Source organism: Gavialis gangeticus, unplaced genomic scaffold, assembly GCF_001723915.1.
Source record: "Gavialis gangeticus isolate Ggan-Ray unplaced genomic scaffold, GavGan_comp1, whole genome shotgun sequence".
NCBI classification, from domain to species: domain Eukaryota; kingdom Metazoa; phylum Chordata; order Crocodylia; family Gavialidae; genus Gavialis; species Gavialis gangeticus.
In genome coordinates, this window is record NW_017729019.1 from 16373940 (window position 1) to 16399482 (window position 25543).

At 51.4% G+C, this 25543-nt stretch overlaps 1 protein-coding gene across 1 annotated transcript in view; it reads right to left on the reverse strand.

Annotated features, from left to right (window-relative positions):
* The window catches only part of TFEB (transcription factor EB), a 53203-nt gene that overhangs the window by 15436 nt on the left and 12224 nt on the right, over positions 1–25543 (reverse strand). Inside the window, exon 8 of the mRNA XM_019514228.1 lies at positions 21543–21658. Within this exon, the coding sequence (XP_019369773.1) occupies positions 21543–21658 (116 nt within the window). The remainder of the gene's footprint in view (positions 1–21542; positions 21659–25543) is intronic.

Here is a 25543-nt window from a genome sequence, read left to right on the forward strand (position 1 = left end):
AGGGAGGGGGGGGGGAAGGTTTGCCTGTACTCCACCCAGTTATGTACTGTGTTGGTGGCTTGCCAGGAGAACTAGTAGGTATCAAGCAGTCAGCATCATATAGATCCCAGCTATGCAGAAGTGTTAGCAGCCAAGATGAGAGCCATAGGTCTGGCACGAGCTGGTGAGGCTCTCCAGGCACTGAAGAAGCCGCTTCCTTGGTAAGGGGGCACAATCACTAGGCCTTAAAGTGCCAAGTGATGTCCGGTTAGACCTGAGCAGTGTGGCTTTCATGTGGCACTCGGAGGTTAACATCAGCAGTGGCTTTGTTAACCTGCAGTGGGGGCTCCCAGGACCCGAGTCCCGGAGACACAAGACCCCATCCCTTTGCTCGGGTCAGTGCTTGGCCCCCATATAATACTGTGCAATCTCAGGATTATATAGCTAGCCCCACAGCATTTGGTGCTATCATTTAAACCCCCGTTCCTGGAGTCATGCGATCACACGAGCATCTCTTCTTTCATTAATGCAAAAAAGTAGGTTTTTAGCTCTTACAGCTGCCTAGAAAAGCTCAACCCCCTGACCTGGCTGCAGCTTAAAGGCTCAGAATCCAAAAGGCCATGTCTGCATTTACAGCTCACAGCTTCAGGGGTCCTTTTTGAACCCATGGATTTGCTTTCACTAGGAGAAAAGGTATTCCAGCACTGAGCTGCACTAACCCAGGAGGTCGCATGCCAAGGAAAGGAATGGGAACTGTTTAGAAAATATAAAGTTTGGCCAGATAGAGCTCCAGGAAACAAACCTGCATTGTCCTTTCAGAGATACAGACTACATGGCACCTGACTGATCTTTTTTGGTCTCTGCAATCGCTTCTATTATATCTCCTCTGTGGTTTTATGCTCCCTCCCGGCAAATCCCTGGCCTCACTATATGTCACTTTACTTTGTGTAAATACACACATGCTGGAGAGCAAAGAGCTTGTAAACTCCTCCAAAGCTGACAGATCTTCTGTGCTGAGCCCCTTGCTGTACAGGCAGCAAACTGAAAACAGACACCCATAGATAGCCCATTTCACTCGGCTTTAGCTACTTGGGCCTTATCTGCTATAGCACCCAGGGAGCCTCAGCCATAACCCGAGGCCCTATCTTGATGGATGCTGTACAAGCAAAGAACAAAGACAGCTCCTGTCCCGAAGACCTTGCCATTTAAATCAGAGTTTAATCTGTGCTAGCAGAGGTTCTAGTGACAGTAGAAACGCTAGTGTCTGAGGCTCCAGCATTTTATAACACTATCACCCCTTGCTCTGAACTAAAACCACTGGCAAAGCAGCACCTTATTTGCGCACACAGCTTGTTCTCAAATATAGGAGGGTGTGAATTCAAAGAAGAAAAACTGTTACAGAATATTTCCCAGATGTTAGAGCCTGATATTCAACAGATCCCTGTGCTTTGGGTGCTCAAATTTATTACTGTATCATGGGAGAAACGGTTATTCCCACCAAGTTCATCTACACTGAAAAGTTGATTCGGATTAAGGCAGCATGGGGGTTGAACTGGCAGTGGCTGTTCCTAATTCCAAGTCCAGGCTTTCCTGGTCCAGAAGAAGAACGTTCCTGGTTAGGTTAAGGCTAAAGTGAGTGATCCAGAAATGTCTCCTTGCGTAGAGGAGCTGCTTTTGGGCTGGGTCGAAGAGTAGCACCAAAACATGGAATAAGCTGGATTCAGAGTGCTCCGGCTGGCTAAGTCGCAGCCACGGTCTCGGTGTGCGTGGTAATGGAGGCAGATGTCTCCTGGAGAGACAACACCAATCATCTCTTGAGGCAGTTTCAGTCACATACCAAGGAACTCAAGAAGCCCAGGGGGTAAATTCAAGGCTCTTCAGGCTGAGATCCCAGAGGGTCAAACTCCCCCCCACCCAAGGGGGTCACCACGCTGAAGATATTGGAATCAGACCAACAGCCCCAAGGATGGTATCAGCTCACATATCCGTACAGGGAGCTCAGGCAGACTGCACGGCAAGGAAAGCACCACTGCTTCCTAGGTCAGGACAGCAATAAGGAGCTCCTCTACGCTCTGAGCAGAGAGAGGGAAGCCGTGCTTTCTTACACCCCCCGTTCCTTTAACCTCTTCTCCTCTAGCTGGGAAAGTGCATCCTGCCCAGCGCTCGCTGATCTAACAGGTCTTGGCCATCTCGGAGCCCAACAAGCTGCTCTGCAGAGAAATGAGCCAGCCTCAGCTCTGAGGCATACGGGAGCAGGTGGGTTTTATGACCTTCTGAAAGAAGTCCCATCCTCGGAGCAGCCAGGAAGCAATTCAGAACAGAAACTGGGGGGCTGATTCCAACCCCCCGCTCCCAGTCCGAGCTCAGCCCCATAAGCCTGCTGCTTCAGAGAGATACCCAGCAATGGAGGGGCGAGCCTGGAGAGCAGGGGGAAGCGCGAGAGTCTCTGGGATTTTTCCCCCCCTCTTCCTTTCCCCCTCCTCCCTTGTATGTGACTGAGCCGCCTGTTCTCCCACAACGGCTGCCAAAATACAGCGAGACAGGGTATAATTACAGACACTTACTGCGGCCATTACACCACCGGCGCGGTCTGCGCAAAGTGACACACGACCCGTCAACTCCTTATTCACGCCATTAAGGGGACTCATTAGCATCTTCGCTCAGAAGCAAAATTACCCTCACTGCTCATTTCAAGATGTCATAAATTTTAATTTAGGACCCAAAGATAGCACAATGGGAGCGAGCCGGCTCTCTCCGGCAGAGCCGCGCTGGCTGAGCGAGGTGGAGGTGGTGGGAGGGAGGTGGGGGGGAATGAAAGGGCTTGTTTCATAAAAGATGGTGGGTTTTTAAGGGGCAGAGATGGGGAAGGAGGGAAGAGAGAGAGATTGAAAGACATCCCAGGATCTGGCTAGCAGTTTCTCTCCATCATCCCCAAGGCCACTTGGGAGAAGATGACACCGAGGGCAGCTGCTGGCCACAGGACGTCCTTCCAAGTGGGATCAGTGAGGTATCCGTTCCCCTTGAGTATCAGCAGGCCAACATGAACCACCCATTCTCAACCCCTTTTGGAGAGGATTGGGGCTAGCCTGGCCAGGGATGGTGTAAGCATGACTGTCCTGCCCTGCCTCCCTACGTGCCTTGGGGTAGCGGTGGGGGAGGCAACGGATGGACTCAGCCTGAGGGCAGAAACAGAAGACGCTCCACACGCACAGACTTTTAGACCAACATAGGAAGACCTGACTGAACCAGGAAATTTGGAGCCCAGGCTGCCAGCCCAGCCTTTCCCCACAGGGAAGAGCACAAAGGCGGAGGCTGGAGCTGGGGGTCATGGCTTTGCAGCGATGAGGAGTCTGCTGTGTCCTGTGTGCACCTTCCTTGCTCGATGCTAACTGGACAGTCAGTGCATGAAAATAACCCAGCGTGTGTCTGCGAGGACCGTTCATCCCACAGGCTCCCAAAGCCCTTCACAAGCAACAAACCGAATGCTGGAGGCCGAGGCCGAGGCCGAGTCCCAGCTCTGCCACTGAGAAACTGCAGAGCTGCAAGGAAGTCCCTGCCTAGTGACTCTGCAACACATTTCCCCATTTGGATATTACAGCATGCCCCTAGCCCCCTTCCACGTGTCCCTCAGTGGGCTGTGATGAAGGTCAAGTAGATGCAGCCAAATGAGAAACTGAGGAAAAGAAAAAGAAGAAAAGATTGGTGGCTCCTTTTGAAAACACTGAGTCAGCTTCTCAGCCGGGCTGAGCTGGCATAGCTCTGTCGACTTCAATGGAGCTACAGCGATTTATGTCAGCTGAGGATTTGGCCCGTCGCCCTTGAGGCCTGCACAGCAATTCCAGCATATTAAGTGCTATGTAAATGCCGAGGAAGGCCAGAAGCCACTTGCAGAAACTGGGGAGCTCTGAGAGGGGTAATGACCCCCGGTCTTTGGGGCATCCCCTCTCCACAGCAGTGCTACCTCCTGCCAGGCAGGGGGTTTGGCTGGACTGGGCAAACCCCAGCCATCAGGATGGTTAGGAGCCCCTTAAACAGCTTGGTCTCTTTCCCTCATGACTACCGTAAGGCAATAGCATCACCGAATCACAGAAAATGAGGGTTGGAAGGGACCTCAGGAAGTCATCAAATCCGACCCCCCGCTCAAAGCAGGACCAGCCCCAACTACATAATCCCAGCCAAGGCTTTATCCATCCAGGTGTTAAAAACCCTCCAAAGACAGACTCCACAACCTCTCTGTGAAGCCTGTTCCAGTGCTTTACTACCCTCCTAGTGAGAAAGTTCTTCCTAATATCTGATCTAAACTTCCCTCGCTGCCACTTGTGCCCATTGCCCCTTGTTCTGTCGTCTGCCACCACTGAGAACAGGCCACCTCCATCCTCTTTGCAGCCGCCCTGCAGGGAGTTGAAGGCTGCTATCAAATCTCTTCTGCAGACTACAGGCATCACCTTAGGGCTAATCTCTCAGCCAGCACTGGGCTCAGATGGCCACAACATCCCAGAACTTGATGTCTAAGGGCTTAGCACTCTGAATTAGGGCCAGGGCTCTGCTCCCATTTAGGCATTTAAATCAGAGCCAACTTCTCAAAAGCGCTTACTGCCCAGCTGTTCCTGGCATGATATCGATGGATGGTTTTCCAAAGAGCTTGGCACCCAGAGTGCTGATCTTTGCTGTAAGGCTTGTTCTTCAGGCCAGTTAAAGCTGCCACAGAGTCTAATCCCTTCCATGATGCACGACACAAAAGCCTGGGTTACTACACCCGTAAGAAAGCACGGCATAAGCAGACAGCTTCCTCGACTTCAGTGGACTTGCATCTGCTTGTGCCAACATGGGTTTTGATTTGGTTCGTCTAAAAATGGGCTCTGCACCAATGTGGAGGCCTTCACTCGCGAGACCTCAGATAGGGACTTGACAGCACCAGGGACGTTCTGGAAGAGATGACAGCTCTCTAGCTAACTTAGGAAAGGCAGTTGAATTGATAAGGTGACCCCTTCACTTGAAGCCCCTGCATGAATGGAAGAAAGAAATGAGCCCATGACAGAAATGAAGGAGTGAAGAGATAGGAACAAAGAAGATCAAAGAGAAGAGGGGGAGAAAGGGCTAAGGGGGTTGTGGCAATAAAGAAGTTGTCGGGATGAAGAGAAAGAGATGGGGCAGGAGGAGGCAACCAAGTGGGGAATTTAGCTTAGGTATAACCATGCTATGGCTGTGGGCCAAACACGCCTTCCAGAATCTGGCAGGGCCTTCAGGGTTTTCTACAAGGGGAAATTGGCTGGAATAGCTATTGCAGAACAAGCTGTTCTGGGGTCATTCCCCATGTGGGCACGCTCTTCTGGAATAACGATCATTTTAATTCCAAACTCCCTTTTGGGACAAGAGTCGACATTGGTAGCGGTTCCCAAGGAGCTCTCGTGGACTCGCTTCTCCTGCAGTAGCTGTTTCAGGCAATTGCCCTAGGTAGAGGAGCCCTGTGCAACACACCCCAAGCCCCACTCACATCTTTGAGCACACCCCATGCCTATGCTTCAGCATCATGCACACATGCTGAAAGCCCCGTGTTCACAAAGGTGCACGCGACATCACGCATGTCAGCTGTGCCATGGAAAACCGCTCCCCAACACATGGGTTCCAGAAGGGTTTTTCATAGCCATTAGGACTGGAAGGGACCTCAGAAGATCATCGAGTCCAGCCCCATCTGGGGTTGATTGACTCCCAGATTCCCCCACACCCCTTCTCATCCCCCCCTGGCTCCACATGCACGAACGTGAATATTCGTGATAAATAAGACACACCTCCCCCCCCACACCACCACCACCACCTCCACCTCCCTATAGACGCTGCAGGGCAGAATGCAATTACAGGCCTTTTAAACTTTACCAGCTACCAGGATCCATGATTAATGAGTTCAAATGTCCACATCTTTAAAAAACAAGGGGGAAAGATTTAGAAAAAAGTAACTCCAATTACAGGCAGCTCTGGGAACCTGGCCCACGCCTGTGCTATAAGGACATATATCTAGAAAGGTTATGTTAATTTTTAATGTACAAGGCTATAATTAATTTCAGTGGCTGGGTGGATTAGCTAAGAGTGTAAATTCCAGTCTCGGCGTGGACGGCAGATAAACTAACATTGCAGAAGGCTGTGGAGCAAGGGACTCTGAACTGAAGCTATTGCAGGACTTCCAGGGGGCAACCAGAGGCAGAGCCCCCAAGCCTGCAGAAGCATAGCCTTTTGCAGAGGTGAGTTATGCTATCCCCACTTTACAGATGGGGAAGCTGAGGCACGCAGAAGGGAAATGACTTGCCTAAGCTCACCCATACGGGATTCAAGAGTCCAGATTCTCAGCCTCATGGATGCGACCCCCCTGACAGAACATGCTATGGAAAGGGGTGCTGGAAGTGAGCCGCATGGGAAGTCTCAAAGTCCTTTGCAACCTTCGTTGCTTTGCAGCCAAGGAAAAGGACTCCCCAGAGCAGGCCAGTAGCAAAGCCCTGGAGTGCTGACTGCAGCCCTGTGTCCTATGAGCCATGTTGCCAGCCTAGAGGGGCTGAACTGAGCCAGGCTGGAGTGCTGGAAGAAGTACCCGAGGCCAGCACATATGGGGCCTCCACTCTCAGTACGTCATAGCCTTTGCTAGATCACAAACAGCAGCCCCTCTTTTACACTGCTGAGGGGATCTCAGGAGGCAGGGGGCCTGGCATCACAGCTGTCTGGGAGTGGTGGATCACTGCAGACAAAGGAAAATGCTGCCCAGAAAGCAGCATGTCCCAGCAGCGGTGTGCAAGGTACCAGCTCTCAGAGGACCACCACTGGGGCTTTCTGCTTGGGCTCCCCTGCTTCACCAGCAGGTCAGGAGCAAGGCAGGGAGGAGGGGGGCCATGCTGTGCGCAGGGCAATGTGAAGCCCTTGCAGCACAGAGACACCAGTGGTTTACCTTCAGGTCATCGCAAGAGTTCATTCATCCTGTAGCAACCAGGGGAAACCCGATGGACAACAGAACGGAGGTGGCCTAGCAAGGCTGGGGGCTGGGAAAAGCAGTGCTGGAGCAACAGCATTTGCTGGAGAACTGGCAAAACAGAAAGGGATGGGTCACACTGAAAGCGCATCCTTCAGGTTGGAGGAGCTGAAGGTGCCACAGCAGAGCTGTCCACGGAAGAATTCAGAATTGGAACTGGAGAAGCACTCAGGATCTCTGGGCAGAGTGTGATGGGTTTGGGGGTCCAGGATGGGATATCCCCCAGGTGCAGCCAAGGCCCCAAGCTGGGGACAGGTGTGAAGAAAGCAGTCTGTGTGCATCCCATTCCCCCACCCCCACCTCAAGTCACTGAGCCCTGCGGTTGTCAGCATGCCTGTCCCCCGGCCAGTGCTGTGGCTGGCCCTGGAAGACATTATATATATAAACCGTCCAAATTCACTTCCTAAAAAGATAAAAATAATAAATAATGATGGCCTCTGCCTCCTATGTCCTTCGGTGAGACCATAATGAAAGGTTCTGGGCCCAGCAAGGCAGGGAGCATGTGGCCTTGAAATACAGTAAGTTTTGAAAGGAAAGAAAAGGCTCCATTATTCTTGTATTAAACTCTCTCTCTCCCCTTCTCGCTCTCTCTCTCCCTCTGTCAGTCTTTCGTTCACTCGCTGACTTCCCCCAGCCTCTCTGAAGACAGATCGTTCCCTTAATCACTCTGGAAAAGAACCCCAAGCCGATATAATATTATAATTAATTAATTCACTAAAAAGGTATTAAATTTCTTTTCCCCCCTGTGGATATTATCTGAATTCATTGACCTTTAGAAAAATCACCCTCTAATTGTAACCAGGTTCAAGTGCATTTCCAGCCTGTCCCTTTTACATTAATAATATCTTCCAGGACTCTGCTATGCTGCTTAAATATTGTATAAATTTCACTGCCCCCTCAAAAAAGGAGAGAGAAAGAGAGGAAAAAAAAGGGCACGAGATGAAAACTGTGAGCTGATTAAACTGGCGCTGGAATGCGGAGAAAAGTGCCGAAGGACGCCGGTTCAAACTGTGGGAGAAGAAGAGCGGGGGAGCCCCTTAGGCGCATCAGCTGACAGCCCCTGAAAGCTGGATCCCTATGCTCTGAAGGACCCGATATCCTGGGAACTTGCAGCTTCCCGAAAGCCGGGAGGCAGAGTGCCTGGGATCCCAACACCAGTCTCCCCAGGCCCCCCAGCTTTCCCATGAGCTCAGAGCACTGGGGTCCAAAGACCCAGCTTGCATTACTGGGATCTTAGCAGCGTGCCTGTAAGGAGCACTGAGCCCATCTTTACTACTTCTCCCAAGACCCAAATTCCCAAAGGTCAAAGAGTATGTCTCAGCTTTCTCAGGGTCTGAGTTCACCACATTTCTTGTCTCCAACACTAGAAACAGATGTCCAATGTCTGCATTTCTGGTTAGCTTTTCTGCTATCAGCAAAAGGTCTGTACAGTTAGCATTATGCAGTCCTCTATCCTCTTTGAGTGACTCTTGGGAGATCTTGCCCTGCTGATAAATCAACTAGCAGTTTCTCCAAGGACCAGCCCTGTAAGCCCCAGCCAAGGCTCTGAAAGGTCTAGCTGAGTTCTGCCACCAAGGCTAATGCAAATCCTCACTTGGCATAAACGAGCACTGTGCACCTGCAGTCAATGCAGCGGTGCCTTTTGACACGAGTGGAAGATCTGGCTTTGCAGATGCAATGTTTTTGGTGCCCAGCTTCTTGTTGTGTCTATAATTCAAATTTAGGCCTTGGTCCTGTTAATGAGACGCAAGGCAGGAGAGAGCCAGGGTGACTGAGCTCCAGTGGGTCAGACTCTGTCGGGCTGTTCTAATTGGCAGCAGCCTCAACACCAAAAGTCACTCTGAGAGCTGATATATGAAGTGGGAACAGGCCATTTTTTAATATTAACACGCTGCAATTATAGCGCCCCTTCCACTTGAAGAGCTTCAGGTGTTAATCAGTCAAACATATATTAATTGACCCTCGCTGTCAGCATGATCATCCTCCTCATTTTGGGAATGGGGAAACTGAGGCACAGATTGATTGTGTGACCTGGGGCAAGTCCTTCAGTCTGGCAGTGACAGAACCAAAGGAAAAAATAAAACGCTTAGACTGGCGCCTGGTTCCCCACCTCCCATTCCTCCTTGCTTTCCGTCTTCACATTGTCTGAACTGTATGGAGTCTGAATCCTCACCTTAGCGCCTGCTGACTTACACACTGGCATCTCAGTAAGGGGGAAGCATGAATTGCTTAGCTGCTGTCAAGCTTTCCACGGACATTGTTCAAAAGGCATGTGGTGGGGATGGTTAATGGCTACGGAGATCTGGTCCAGTTCTGGGTGTATCCTAGTGGCACCAGGATACACCCAGAAACATCACCAAGTCCCTGTGCTTTGGGCAGTTCTTGGACTCCCAAGTATCCCCGCACCTTTGCTCAGCATCGAAGATTAGGATCCCATCTGACATGGGAGGATGAGCCTTTTACAAGCCACCTGCCTGCAGTGTTTGGGAATCGTGAGCATGTGGAGTTGGGCAAGCCTTGCAGACCCAGCTCATCCAGACCTCAGAGCCAACATGCTTGTGGCCACTCACCTGATCAGGGACTAGAGGGTCTCTCTCAAGGCCAGCACATGCCACAATAAGAGGCAGGTACAAGCCACAGAGCTCGGATGTAGAGTGAAAAATCTCACCAGGTTGCAACTGGTCCATCTTGGTGGCAGCCCCAAGGAAGATTGGGCTAGCAACTCTCTCAAATGTACCCTGAGGAGACACCGGGCTCCAGAAGCAGAATGGGTTCAAAGGCAGCACAGGGCCTTCTTATCAGGCACCAAGAGCCATCAGCTCCCAGTGGGGCAACAGCCTATAAAACCAGCCCCCAACACTGTCATATGGGAGCAGCCAACTCCCGACCATTGCTGATACAACCCCACAGGAGGCTGAGGTGCTCTGGCAGGGGCCTGGGGGTAGCTGACCTTGCTGCTGCCCACGCTGTACTGTTCCCTAGGTAGACCCAGACCATCAGTCCTGGGCACTCCATGGCTATCAACCCAGCACTTTGTTCACTGACCATGTCAGAGGGCCACCACGCACAAAATCCCTGCACACGGAGCATGAGGCCACCTCAGAGCAATGCTGGCCTCATCCATCCCCAGCCCCATCACTTTGTGCTCCAATGGGGGGCATTCACAGCTTCTCCCAAGCTCATCATGAACTCTCACTGGGGCTCCCTGCCAGCTTACCTGGTCCTCGCTTCAGCTCCATGCTGCCTTGCTGCAATGCCTTCCCCTTTCCAGAGTCACCGTCCTTTTGTCTCTGGTCCCAATTGCATCACCAGCGTGTGGCAAGTTGCTACCCAGGCTTGGCTCGTGGCTCCTCTCTCATCAGCAATCTGAGCTGCAATTAAGCTGTCTGCAAGGGCTCCTTGTTCTCCAGATGTCTCATGCCTCAACGCGCCACTGATGGAAAAACAACAAGCCAAGTGCACCCTCAGAGTAAAGCTACGGGAGCCACAAACTTGCCCTTGGGATCAACCTGGCCCCTTCTCCTTGGGAACCGCGCTGGATGGGAATCAGAGACTTTTTGGTCTCTTGCTCTTTACTACGCACTGAGGTTTACATGCTTTTGTTTCTGAAAACCCACTGTGGTCTCACTGCCTATTCCCCACTTGAAACTGTAATCCCCATTTTGTGACCTCATCGCAACGGTTTCCACAACAACTTGTTGATGTCATCGGCAGAGGATTATGACTTCAGGTGGGGAAGGAGCAGCAAGGATGGATTAGCTGCTCCGCAGTGAAAGGGGCTCATCTCTAGCCAGAAGGAAAGGAGGATGGATGGAGGGGGAGGAGGGGGAACATGCAGAAATACCACGGCCTCGAGAAGTGGAACAAGTCCCAGAGGCAGCCTGGAGCTTTCCTATCACAGGCCTGGAGCCATCCACTCCCAGGGGGACCAAAGCATAGAAAGCCAGCCCCAATTCTGCCCCCCCGAGCCAGCTGACACGGTGCTGTCCTCCCCCACATAGTGACCAGCATGAAGCTACATACAGCCTAGCCCTGAGGCCTGACTTCAAGCCTTGGCCCACAGACACAGGCGATAAGCAGGACCACTCAGGTCACCTCTGTCAACCCTGGCTGATGTGGGATTGCTCTCCCCATCGACCGCTTGGTTGGATTCTTGAAATGGCTTTGCTGATCTTTCATCCTTTGGCGTCTTCGACCAGCAGAGACTCCCCGTGCCTGAAGAAGCGTGACTGCACCCAAAAGCTTGCCAAGAACTTTTTTCCCAACTACTCAATCGGTCTAATAGAAGATATCACACCTGCTCCAAGAACCTTGCTTGCCTTTGCTGATCTACAGCATCTGATCCTGGAAGCCAAGGAGGCTGGGCTCATTCTTCCCCCTTCTGCTCTGGTGTAAACCAGCAATAACTTCACTGAAGCCAGTGGAGTTACCCTGATCCTGACCAACCTACGTGAGGTCCTAATTAGGCCTCTAGTCCTTTACCTTCCCATGCAATGGGGGATCCCAGCAGAGAAACAAGCAGGGAAGAAAGTCTTCCAGGCAGCCACCTACCACTCGGTTACAGGAGCAGTTGCATCAAAGCTAGGGGAAGAGACTAGAGAATAAAGCTAGTTGCACACTATGGACTCCCTCAAAAGCCTATCTTAACTCCTTGCCTGCCAGGAGGGATATAGAGGAAGCTTCACTTAGTATAAGGTAAAATGAGCTTTCCTGTGTTTAAGGAGCAGCAGCTGCCCCAAAGATTTACATGCTTCAGCCTCAAAGAAGCAGTGCCGGGACTGTTGGGATTGAAGTCGCTCAGAGGGAAACACTTCAGCTGCACAACCTGACCCGCACCTGTACCCAGTCCCTTTTACCCCAATCCTATGGGCCATTCAGCTCAAGCAGCTCAACAGTGCAGCCACTTTGGTCCTGCAGATGAAAGTTCAGGCAGAAGCAGCTGCTTTGCTGTGCTGGCACCCAGATAACTTCCAAACCACCGGCTGTGCCTCGCTGAACGGGCCCTTCTTCTGGGCTGAGGTACGTATGGGTTTCAGGGTCCCAACCAATACATCAGCTGGGAGCTTGTGCTGTGCAAAGGCAAGAGGTACAAGCACTGGAGAGCCTTATGCAACATGAATGCAAAGTGGATCCAAAACCTGGCTTCTATTAGGGCCACAGCTTTCAGAAAGGCTCAGCACCCAAACCCGGGGCCTGATTCTGAGACGGGCTCAGGTTCTGATGAACTAAATATGTCAGTGGCATTTAGCTGCATGGTTTTCCACTGCCTTGCTCATGTCTAGCGCAGACCTTTTGGGGGCGAAAATCTTCAAGAACAAACCCAAACTTTTCCATTTGCAAAACACCTTACCCAGCTCCACGGCTCAGTGGTGGCACTGACAGGTGGCTGCAGGAGCCACTAGCGGGTGCACGCTGCATGCGTTTGATCTGTGCTGGATACGAGTTTGTTACAGCAGCTGTGAGGGAGTTTTGGTCCAACCTGTAGCAACTCAGGCTGGTCGCTGTAAAGATTCCCAGTTCAGTCCTCAGCCAACTTGGCAGCGGCCGCAGCTCAGAACTTGGCTAACAGCTCTCCTACCGGGAGATATCAAGCCCCATTTCCCACTGAGAGGGAGCCCTTCTCAGTCCCCTCTAGGGACTCTGTCCTGGAGAAGTGGCTTTGCAACCAAACCTCTGGAAAGCAGCACTTGGCACTTCCCATTTCCGTTCTCTATTCCCCTGTTGCCAGCTAGTGTCTGCTCGTGATCGTAATCCCAGCTCTCGTGGCTACTGTCCAGCAGCCCCTCTGCTTCCCTATGGCCTAATTCAACAGCAGACTTCCTTTAGGAGCCATTCCTTCCTCCCTGGATTTGCTGGCAGCTTGTGCAGCCTGATATTTAAACTCTCGGAGCCTGGGTTTTTTCAGCAGTGCTGAGTCCCCAGACTCCAAAGGGAGCGGTGGCTGCTCAGAGACTGAAATTCAGGCCCTTTGTCTCCTCTAGTCTGCAGCCGGGTTTATTTTTAACCCTCCTGGCTTTGCAAAGCTTGGCTCCAGCGCCAATACCAGTTCTGGCCTGGAAGGGGCTGAGGAAGCAGCTGGGTGACTGAGACAACCTGATACTACTCACCCGAAACTTGCCTCCCTTCCTTGGGCTCATATTCATTGTGGCAGAAAAAAATTCCTGCTCCCTTAGGCCCACACTCTCCAAAAAGAGCATGGTTTGGCACAAGGATCTGGCTTTACACCTCTCCCCCATCCAGAACACCTCTCTCTCTCTCTGTGCCTTGGTCTCCTGTTCACTCCCTTTCCCTCTCCCATTTCTCTCCTGCCTGCTTCTCCCCCCAACATGCCCCAACATCGCTGCTCCTTCTCCTCTTCAACACTCCTGCCTGAGCCCCTCGCCTCAAATCCCAAGCATTTAAATGCATGCCCCTTGGAAGTCAGGGCCGGCTACCCAGACGATAAAGCTATACTGGGAAGCACATTCCCTGGGGTGTCACTCTGAATCAGGCGGCCGCGCGGTGCCCTCATACCCCACTCCACAAGGAAAGACGTGGGTCAGGAGAAGAACTCAGGGACCCCAGAAGTGCCCAGAACACGTGTGGCTGAAGGATGCTTAAAGCATTTGGGGGCTATGGTTGGAAATGCCTGCCTGGTTCATGTCATGATGCTCCTATACATGATGCTCCCAGCACAGCTGAGGGTCGTGGTATCAGCATCCTCACCAAACTAACTGACTCACTGGGAAAGTGCCCACGAGGAGAGCTTGAAATCAGCAGAGCCCACCAAGGAGCGAGGTGCAAAGAATCCAGCCCCAGGCTAAGCCTTGGACGTGGAGTATTTCTGGTGGCGTGGCCCAAAGAGGGGCCCTTTGCAGAGTGGGAAAAGATGTGTCCCCTCCCCTGCTCCTCTTCCCAGTAGCAAGGCCAGAATTCAAAGAGGGCTGATCCCCCTTGCATGGAGAAAATGCCATCACCTTCCACAGGAATACCTCTGATCCGCATCTGCATGAGAGAGGAGTGCTAGGCCTAAAGTGGACCCAGGAAGAGAGGAAGCATGGCCTTCGTCGCAGGGGCAGCCATGCAGGGAGAGGGGACCAACGTTACAGATTCAAGTATGCAGTGGGATAAAGCCTGAGCTTCTCCTTCTGGTTCCAGGCTGCTTTTCCTCAGCCCTTATTCCAGCAGATACTTGCTCCCAGGTCTCCCGCTGGGGGTTTATCCAAGTAGAGACACCAAGAGGAGTTGGACCAAGTAGGCTTGTCTAATGCAGGCCAGATTAAGGACTGCACAGCGGGGCTTGGATATGCTTTCCCCTGGCTGTGCTAACTCCACTGTCAGTCCAGAAGCTAGGCTCCTTCCCGTCCCCTGGCTAACCTCAGCACTGCTGTGCCTGTGGTGTCCAGGGAAGAAGTTTCAGCAACAGACTGGGGAAAAGGAAAGCCACCGGGCAGTTCCAGGAGGCCATATGGGAGGCAAAGTCATCCACTGCACATATCACTAGACAGGGACCCCAGAGATACGGGCTTTGCTCCTTGCTCTGGCACTGAGCTGGTGCATGACTTGGCAAAGGCATTTTCTCTTCCACCCTTTGTCTCGTTTATGCTGCGAGCTCCTCGAGAGAGGCTCTGACTTTTGTCATGTGCATGTGCAGCCCCCTGCACCGTGGCCCCCAGATCTTGGGCCCTCTGCATGCTTCTCTACCACTAATTTGAATTAATAGGGAAGAAAAATCTGACGAACCCTTATTTTGTAACGTGCCCTTCACATACGTGTGGTTCAAATCCACAGAGCACAACAATTCCCACAAACAACACACCCATGCCTGCTCTGTTCCCTGCTGCTCCAGGCCCCTGTCATTCTCAGCCAAGGGGGATAATGTCAACCAAGAGATATCAACTGGCAAGGTAAGTAATTTATTAAACCTCTCAGCTGCCCTGCAAGGCAAGTACAATTATCTCTACTGACAGAGGGGGAAAGTGGGTGCTGACTGAGTGGTTCGGGGCCCTTCAGGTTCCCAGCTGGCAATAAAACCCAACTCCATCTCTTACCATTAGCTCATGGATTGAGGTGCTGGGAGTGAGATACCATAGGGGAAACTGGTATAAAATCTCCCTGCAGGGCAGCTGAGAGCTGAGAGGTCTCCCTGCAGGGAGATTTTATACCAGTTTCCCCTATGGTATCTCACTCCCAGCACCTCAATCCAACCCTCCTGCTATTCTAGCTCCATAGCTCTGCCAACTCCCCTCCATCCCATTCTGCATTTCCCAGCTCTGGCCATTAACCCCAAAAGTAACCTTCAGCTCAGGGCTACGAGTCCCCACATAATCCTCCCTGCATGGATTTCACTGGCTGGTGAAAACCTTGTGCAAGAGTCTGGCTTCCCAAGCAGATTAGGGGGTATGCTGGAGGGGGGTGAGGAGAGAAAATCTGCAGTATGGCTCCTCTCTGCTTTCAAAGGTGCAGTGGGGGTATGGAAAGCAGGACACAGCTTGGGGACAGCTCAGGACTGCTCTAACTCACACAAAGCCCAGGCAATGCCTTCCACTGCCAGCAACTTTTACTCTCCACTGTTCCCTGCCCCAAGCCCAGAACCAGAGCTCCGCCGAATCCAGGCTCCAAGCCTTCAGCTGATTTTTTTTCCAGTAACCATCTAGCACTCTCGTGTGGCCACTCGTATCCCATGCAGCCTCCCTGCTCAGCACTGGCATTCAGCCCTCCCTGCCGGCAGGCTGGACTGTCCTGTCTCAGGGAAAGAGAAGTCTGCATCGCCCGTCTGTGAAGCCCTGTAATTCCCCGCTTCCCTCCTCCTCAAGATGCTCACCAGGGTGCCGTGGAAAGGGAGCCCCACTGAGATCGGTGAAGCCAATGGTCCCCCTATTCCCTGCTTGCTCCACTTGCCACCTGCCCCCTGGGTACTTGTGTCAGGCCTCCCTGACCTGTCAGTAGGGCAGACTATGGCTTGCCACTCTTTAGGCCACACCAGACGACTTCTTAAGATATAAGCACATCACATTCAATGGCTCAGCAAATCAAGCCACTAAGGTTGTTGCTAGGGGCCTTCTCTCCAGAGCATCCTCCCTCCCTGTGTCCCATGAGACGTGGGAAGTGAATGATGTGTCCAGCCTCCCCCTGGGTTGTCAGGTGCAAAAGTGAGAAGCAGTCCCGAGCCCCCTCTCTCTCGAGCTATTCACCCTGTGGTCACCGCATGATTTATTCATCCAGTGCTTTGAGCCCTGCCAACATGGATGCCAGCAGAACTCTTGCCCCCTGAATTTTTTGCTACCCCATGCAAAAGGCACCGCAGATGTGGCTCCAGAGGGTTATGGAGTTCAGTGAATGGCTGCTTACATTAATAGATGAGTCCAAAGCAGAATCCCACCCCACACACATGTGGGTAAATTTGGACTAGATCCACACTGTGCTGGAAGATGGCCTTTGCCAGGATAAACCTAAGCATGGTCCACTTGGGGAGGACACAGCCCTGGGTGTCAGGAACCTGACCACACCTGTGACTATGGGCAAGTTCACTTCCACCCTTTGTGCCTCAGTTTCCCTGCCCCACCCTTTGCTTATTAAGACTGCACTGGTTTGGGGCCAGAGGATGCATCTTACTGTGGCGCTTCTGTAATGCAGCCAGAGCTCCAATCACCTCCAGTTTAGCCCAGTTTCACATGTATTCATAGATTCATAGAAAATGAGGGCTGGAAGGGACCTCAGGAGGTCATCGAGTCCAACCCCCTGCTCAAAGCAGGACCATCCCCAACTATTATTTTTTTTATTAGTCGTAATGTATTGGCTCTTGTGTAGTGACAAAGAACCGATGCAATAATGGGAAGCTAAGAGAGGCCGCTGATGGGTCCATGCAGTCACTAAGGTCACTTTTTCAAAGGCTCTGCCCACCACCGCTCCCAGTGCTCTCTATGGGGCTGGAAATGGGGAGATCCCACCGTGCTTTCTGGGTTTTGAGCACTTCTAAAATTGGCCAGTTTAACTGCAGCTTTATGGCAGATGTTGGGGTCTGGGATCTCCTGAGAATCCAGCCCGTGTTATCCACAAGAAACCTCATCTAGATAGTGGAGGTCATAGAGATCCTCATCCCGCAGCCAATCGTTAGTTTGTTTGGAGTCTGGAGGCAACGGGATCTGCGGGTTGAGCTCCCCCTGCCCCCCTGCTCTATATGGCACCACATTATGGTTGCCCCGGTTGCCATGAAGGCACCTCCCTGAGTTATGCTCCATGAGCAAACAAGGCAAGGGAAAAAAGAGAGGGGTTTGCAGCATTCAAACAGCAGGATGGGCTTCCTTCTGCCTGCCCAGCATCTCTGGTGGGTACTTACCTCTGTTCCATGTCAAACTATGCACCCATGGCAGCACCCACTTGGCACAAGGCAGAGGGAAAGCCCATCGTGAAGACCCTTAGAGTTTGCTTCAGGTGCACGACCGGTCCAGGAAGTCGCCTTCCTCTCAGCCCTTGTGCAGCCACTGACACCTCAGCAGAAGGGCAGTGCCCATTCCAGGTCATGCATGCTCGGGTGTAAGCACCCGCGTGAGAAGCCGGTCCGTGCCCTCGCACCCCCACGCTGTGCTGCTTCCCCGTGCCAGAGCGCGCCCCGGGGAAGGCAGCGGGAGTGCATCGCCTCTCACATGCTCCGCACATGGGCTGCCGTTCTCACAGGGTGCTCATGTGTGCACAGGGGCTTATTCATGAGAACGGCAACCCCGTCTCACCCTCTCTGGCCTTTTTATATCTACTTTGCAGCTCGACACCGGTTTTCTTTTTTTTTTTTTTCCTTTGGGTGTCTCATGTGCTGCAATTAAGAGCCCTTCTCTCCTGCCTGCCCGAGTCCCCATCTTTAGTGGCTGTTGTTGAACTGAAGGAAAACCCCTTTCGTCCTCTCTCCCCTTTATTTTTTTTTTCCTTCTGAACATAAAGGGATGACAGCGCTCCAAGCCAGGGTCTTTTGCATTTCTGAGTTGGTTCTATTAATTGGAAGGAGGGTTAAGAATCTGCAAGGTCATTTCAATCTACATCTGACCTTCAGAGTAATCCTCTATGCCAACACCAGAGCATGTCATTAAAATGAGGCCCTCTACCATATCCCGGCATCCCTTTATTCTCTCCTTGTGCACATTAATTGCTCATAAGTTGATTTGATCTCCCTATTCTGCAAGAAGTAAATTGCCCTCTTATTTCGCCATTTTCATCCTGTTTTCTTAATTAGGCCCTTAAAAATCTCTAGGGCCTCAGCCGGGCCGCAGGCCTCATCCTGGGAATAAATTTTGATCTCAGCCTGATAAAGAGTGAGCAAACCCAGAGATTGAACAATGTCATTCTCCCCGCTCCCTCCCCTCCTCGCTATTCTCTTGACATGAAAAGGCTATCAGTTTTTCTCTGTGTTAATATAGGAAATAATTCACACTTCAGGCGTTGTTCTCTATTTAGTGTTCACACTCCCTAGATAAATCAAATCAGGGATTTTTTTTTAAGTGTCTGAAACTACTTTCTTTCTGTCTCTGTCTCTCTCTTTCCTCCTCTCCTCCCCCCCACTCTCTTTTTCCCCACTTCTTTTAATAAAGTTTCCAAGATTAGCCTCTGTGATTTTCCATCCTGGGAAGTCTATTTTAAGGTTTTTTGGGGGTTTTTTAAACAAAATTCAGTCATTTGCAGACAGCAGGGATGGCTGCATATGTGTAGGGGGGGATGCAGAACAGGCTTTTTATTTTTTAAGAGGCCTTGATGGAAGCAAGCCATCTCACTTAAAGCTTTGGACATGTGATGCGCCTGGCTGAGCATATGCTCAGCCCTCCCCCGCCCCACACACAGTTGTACAACGGAGCACGTTATTCCCGAGGGATTTATTCTGGATCGCACTGCGGGAGAATTCAGGATGGAAAGGATCCCAGCTATTTTAGGAACTTAATGGCTACCATTGCTATACTACCTAAGCGCCTTCTGAGAGCACAGATGAAGACGGGGGAATCCCTAATCACTTAGGTGATTAGGTGACTAAATACCTTTAAAAATCTGGCTCAGAGAAACTAAGTGATTTGTCTACATCACACAGGACACGGATGGCAGAAGCTGGCCTTGGCCTCAGTTGTAGACCACCAGCGAACCCTCAGCAAAATGCACGGAGCAAACCTTCTCAAAAGCAAAATGGAGCTTACTTCTGAAGTCCAAAATGACTTAGGAGCCTAAATTCCTAAGGACACAAAAGCTCCTAAATCACCTGAAAACATTAACTCCATGGGATGATGGAAAAGACAGACCAAATCAGTAAACACTGCCCCCTGCTAGTCACCCGACAGAAAGCAAGCGAGCTAAGGAAAATCAATACGGCATTTGAGGTCTGGCCCAAATGGGATTTTTTTCCCCACGTTGACTTCAATGAGTTTCCAGTCGAGCCGTCCGTCCTAACCAAAGGCCGAGAGAAATGGATCCAGTAATTCGGTTCTCACCTTCTCCACAGAGGAGGTGTGAACCAAACAGGTGGAGGTGGCTCAGGTCCGTTCCCTCTGATTTCAGGACACGTAAAAATCCAGATCCGGATCTGCATCATCATTTTACAAGCGCTCCGTCTTCCTTTATCACAAACCCAAACCAGTCCCACATCCGAACCACCCCTCGGTGCTCGGAAGGGGGCTGAGATACCCGATCACAACAACGGTGCTTGGTCTCTCCTTTGCTCCGGGACTTGGCAGCGTGGCTGCAAAGGCTGGGCCTTTCAGGGCAAGGATTCGATGCTCCCTCTGTCCCCGGACACATCCCCTTGGTTCGCTGCCCTGGAGGCAGGCTGGTGGAGGAGGACCATGCCGCCAGCAAGAGATGGCCCGTTCCTTTCCCTTGGATCCATCGCCCAGACACCTAGGTGTTTGAGGAGGACTAGAGGAACCTGTTTGAGGAGGTGGCTGGGTGGGGAGCTTATCCCACTGAGATGGTCCCTGCTCGGGGAAATGCAGAACCCACCCCCTGTCCCCCCTCCACGACAGCAGAGGAACAAGAATACCTGCTCCTCGGTGGAAGCCGACGGCAGCCCTCTCAGGCTCAAAGAGGCCGGCACGGCTCCTCAGGTAGGATTCGGGCTTGTCTGCCTGAGATACGCACCCACCTTCCCAGAGGGTTTAATTAGCCAGCTGGACTGCTAATCAGAGGCCTGCAGCTGCAAGGTGTCACCATGGTTACAGGGCCCAGAGCCCTCGGATGCACCGCAGGATGCTGCGATGGGCCAGCGTGAATGTCTGATTGTGGGGGAGGCTGGGCTGGGGGAGGCAGCCTCCTTGCTTTAGGCAAGGTTGTCTGCCAGGCCAGGCCTGGGGTCAGACAGGATCTCCCATCGCGGTGGAGGAAGCTTTAGAAATCTTGGCACTCACCTGGGCAGGCTCTGGCCTCGAACGGGTGTAAGGCTGGAGTCAGTGGGGATCAAGAGCGCTCAGCAGTCAGGTCACTTATTTAGGTGCCCCTGGATGAGCATTTCTGGCCTGCAGTTGACCGAGCCACAGTCACATAACTGCTCAGTTACAGCGCTGGTGAGATAAACCAAGAGTCACTGCCAGCTTTAACTGCTGGACCACACTTCCCTGCTGGAGCTGTGACCCAGAGCCTGACACTCAGCCCCTCTGCTTGGACCACTAAGGCATTATTCACCAGAGCATTGCACCGAAAGTCAGTATCATTATCCCCATTTTACATGTAGGGAAACTGAGGCACAAAAAGCCGATCTGATGTGCTCAGAGTCACCCAGCAAGGCAGTGGCAGAGCTGGGAAGAGAGCCCAGGTCTCCCACATCCTAAATCCAACCACTTGACTTCATTGCTTCCCAATCACGAGAATACAACTGCCCCCCGTGCCTCTTAATCACTAAACGCCGTGCTCTTGCAGAGCTCAGAATGTGACCCCAGAGTCCTGCCTCTAAGATCTCTTCTTGAACCTCTCTGGAGCCCCTATTTGGGTCACACATCCAGGGCTGCATTGCTGTGTCTTGCCCTTAATTCTCAGAAAAGGCAGGAAAGACCCCCTTGATGTTCCCAGCAGCCACGCCCCGTGTCCCAGCTGGAGAGAGCAGAGAGGGGCTCAGGCTCCAGAGGTGCTACCAGGCTGCCAACCTCCCTGCATCATGTCCAAGTGAGTGAGGGCAAAGTAGGTGGGGCCCATGCCCTGCTCAACAGCCCTGGAGAGTCCTTGACTCAACAGCTCCTTGAAGCTCTTTTGGTGGAGAGAGATGATTAATACCGGCTCTGGAAGCCACCAACTCAGGCCCTGCCTGCACCAGATAACTCATGTCCGTCACAAAGGTGGCTATGCAAGGTGCACTTCTGCTGGGCTGTGGCATGGAGCCAAGCCAGACCCAACACATTTGTCCTCTCCAGATCCAAGGGGCAGGTTTGTGGAAGCCGGTAATGCCTCATTCCATCCTACAAGGCTGTTTATACCATAGTTGTCACTGCCGCGTCTGAACACCATCCAGTTGCATGTTAAGCAGTGACTAGCTCCATCACAGACCAAGCTGCCCCCCTCTCCCTAGCTGGAGATGCTCACACAGGGAGTGTCATGTTTGGGGAATAAACCTTACCTTCGTTCCATGGAGTCGCACTGGGCCAGAGAAGTGAAGCCGTTGACTTGGTCTTCCTCCCGGAGCTTCCAGATATCCTGACAACACCCAACATCTTCCGCTTGCTGCGTGAATCGCTAGAAAGGGAAGAGAGTTCAGCGATTAGGTCACCAGCCTGCAACCTCCAGGACTCGTGGAGTCAGCTGACTGGCCACAGACTCCCTGTGTGATCTTGAGTAAATCTTTGTGCCTTGCTTTCCCCAGAGGCTATTAAGGTAGTCCTATCTCACAGAGGGGCAAGTAAGACGACTGCATGAAAGACCATCAGATAGGATTGGAGCCACAGAATCATTATGAACAATAAAGCTGTCAGCCCCCCTCTCTGGGGTAAGGAAGCCAGTTTTATCCCCATTTTGCAGAAAGGAGAGTGGAGAGATGTGAAGCAACGTAACGGGGCCACTGAGCAGTTCAAGGGCAGAGCTGTTAGGAGTCATAACTTAGGAACCCCAGCCCTGGGTTTGCTCTGATTTCTCTTGCAAGCCATTGAAGAGGCAGTAAGTGCACCTGGGTGTAGCATGCCCCTGGGATGTGTGTCCAGGGGTATTGAGCCATAACAATAAGGCAGGAGGTCTGATTCTGCTTGTACTTGTTGTCAGTCGGGATTACCTGCAGAGAAATCAGTGGACTTGCACTGCTTGTTGGGCTGGATTTAAGCAGCAGTGGGTGAAATTCTCTGGCTACGCGGGAGGCCAGGCTCACTGCTCATAATGATTCCTTCTGGCTTTAAATCTGTGGTGTAAATGAGCTCAGACGCTCTGTTATTAATTAAGCGGCTGAGCCTGGCCCCTTACTGAACCAACCCATGAACAGTTCAGGGCCTTGCTGTACCAACCACCTGTACATTGTAAACAACCTGGGATTACTTGGCTGCAAATGCCTGATCTGGAGACTCCTTTAGATGGGAGCATTGGTGATTTATAGCCTGGTGAACCAGCGTGGAATTTCATAATCTTTAGAAGAAGGAACCTCGTTAATGACTGGAGATGTCTCCAGCTCCTACACAGGACGGAGGCAACGGGAGCTTTCAGAATCTGGAGTCTAATCACCTGTCGCATTGTCCAACTCCATGAAACGCCCTCCGGCACTGATGTTTCAGACTGTGCCCTTGATATCCAGGCTACAGGCACCGGGCAGGATCTGGGCTCACCAGCCTACGAGGGAGGAGAACACTCTGTAAAGTAGCTATAGAAATAACCTCAATTTAACACCCCCAAATTCGACAGCTTCATAAAAAAATCCAGTCACCACAGCTGGGTGTTTTGGGAGTCTTTAAAAGAACCGGCGATTATTGTCCTCTCACTGACCATCACTACGCAGACCCCATGCCTGAGCAAAATGAATATATTTCCATCCCATCCTATCCCAGGGCTTCCTTATTCCAAGCCCCAGAGCTGAGGGAAGAGCCATGCCAACAGTGCCACCTTGTGCAGTTTGTTTAAAATGCAGTGATATTTCCCCTTTTATACTAAGTGTGGGGGTTTGCTCAGTGACAGCAGCACAAAGCAAACACACACATCCAGGGACAAAAATAAATGTCTATCTTATGCGTGTGAAATGGGCCTGGACCGTGGATATGGTAGACTGCTTATCCACCAGCACTGCCTGGCACTCAGGTTAACATTTGTGGGTGAAGGCTCCAGGATCCATGTGACCCAAGGTCTTGGAGTTGGGATCCCAGGTACCATCAGACACCTTTGAATTGAACAGCATATGAACCTGCCCAACATTTGACCTCTTTGCAAAAGGAAGGAGGACCAATTTACAAGGCAGGCCCCGAGACCACTGAATTCAGAGGTATCAACAACTAATAGTGGTCAGGTCTCCAACACCCAGTCAATAAAGACAATATGTGCCAGACTAAGCCTAAATTGGCATCTCGTCTCCAACCACGCTTCAAAAGAAGACATGATTTCTGCCTGACCCTGAGCTGTTAGTGGCTGGCTTATGCCCTGAACCAGGAGCCTTCAGATCCCTTATCCTACATAATTGCAAAAGCATGTCTGCACTGCTGCCATGAAACACCTTCCTCCCTCATTCACCAGATCCCAGAAGCGGGGTGATGTTGCCGCTTGGAGCAGCTCAGTAAAAATGCCCAAAAGAAGGGCAGCACTCAGGAATGTGCTCAAGGTTGCTTTCAGATGGGTACATTGCCTCGTTTAGGGGAGCTGGCCCAGGAGGGCAGGACTCCGGGAGGCAGGGTAGAGGAGGTGTAAACAAGTGGGTCATTATAATACTGATTTATTCTTTCTACAAGAGCTTCTCAGCCTCAGCCCCGCCTGGCAATGAGTTCCACAGGTTAAAACATGGGCCATGTTAAAAAACAGAAGCATTTGTTTGTACCAATGCCCAGTTTGTTACCTTTCAATCCTTGTCAACGGCTGCTTGTTCTTGCGTGACGAGAAAGGTAGAGCAGGAACATGCGGTTTATCGTCTTTCATTCAGTCCTTATTTCATGCACTTGGGTCATCTCTTCTGCAAGCCAGCCAGGTCCCGTCTTCTCCATCTCGCTTCCTAAACAAGCCTCACTAAACTTCTGATCATTTCCCCTCCCTTCCCCGAACCTCTTCTAGCCCTGCTGCATCTCGTTTCATACGGCGTGACCAGGACTGAACACAACATTCCAGGTCAGGCCGGTTTAACTTCTTTGCAATGTCCTTATTTTCCTGACTTACCTCTTCTACTCTAGGGCAGTCGAGCAGATTTTTTATAGCGTCTCCCTTGCTGGCTTGTCAACAGGTAATATGTCCAAAGAGCCGGAAACTCAGAATCGGGGTCTTTCAAAATGACAGGGAAAGGGACAAACTTTCCAAAACTTTAGAGCTTTCATTTAGGCACATACACAACGACCGCGTCTTTTAGACCCCACCAGTACCCCCTTGGTGACCTTCACATGGCCAGATTGTCAGCACAACTCCACACCCGAAACAGGCTCTTCTTGAAAACATGGATGCTTAGTTGGATGATTAAATTAAGAGCTGAGCTTTGCTGAAACTCTGACTCCAGTTGGGCCCTTTTAAAAGTATCCTGGCCACCTATGACCTTGAGAATGTCATTTCTTTCCTCTACGCCTCAACTTCCTCCACTTGAAAAATGGGGATAAAGACACCATTTTGCCCAAGCCGAGTGCTTGGAGATCTCTGGGATGAAAGACATGGTAGGAAAGCAAGGGACTGTCGCCATCTCTGCCCTCCTCCCCACAGAAAAAAAAATACGATTCGCTGATAGGTTGTAAATAAATATATTTTAATAATTTTTTTTACCCATTCCAGTTCAATCTTTTATACAATTATTTATAAAACAGTAGTAAAATTTTTTAATCAAAACACAGTGCATTAAAAAAACAACAACAACAAAAACCTAAAAGATTTAAAAAAAAAACCATGACTATTTTACCTCACAGCATGGAAAACACCCTGCCACTCACGCAAGCGGAAGCAGGGGGTCCTGGCGCGGGATATCCCACGCCCGATAGCCATGAGCTGCGTGCAGCGTGGGCTGTATGGGGCAGGCACTGACTCCGCGTCGCATACAGCACGCACTGCAATGCACAGTCAATCAAGCACACTGCGCCACGGTATAGATTGCTGATTAGGGCACTTCAAGAAGTCTCTCTGGATAAGATGCTCCAAAGGGACGAGTCATTTTAGGTGCCCAACTGAAGGCACTTTAAAGAGGCCTGATTTTCAGAGGATGGTTGCCCAGCACTGTCTGAAAATCTAGTTCCTTTCAGGTGTCCCTCCTGGGACACCCAAAAATCACAACTTCACACGCTTTTTCTGAGACCGCTGGGCTCATGAGCCCAGAAATCCCAAGATGTCACACATTCTCATCCTGGCTTTGACACGACTGGAGACACCGCTGGGAAAAATCTTGCATGGGATCACATCGCTTCCTGTCCCAGCCAACGACAGGAAGGCTCCAGGTAAATGTAACGGTTTCAGATCTCAAGGGGGGGGGGGGGG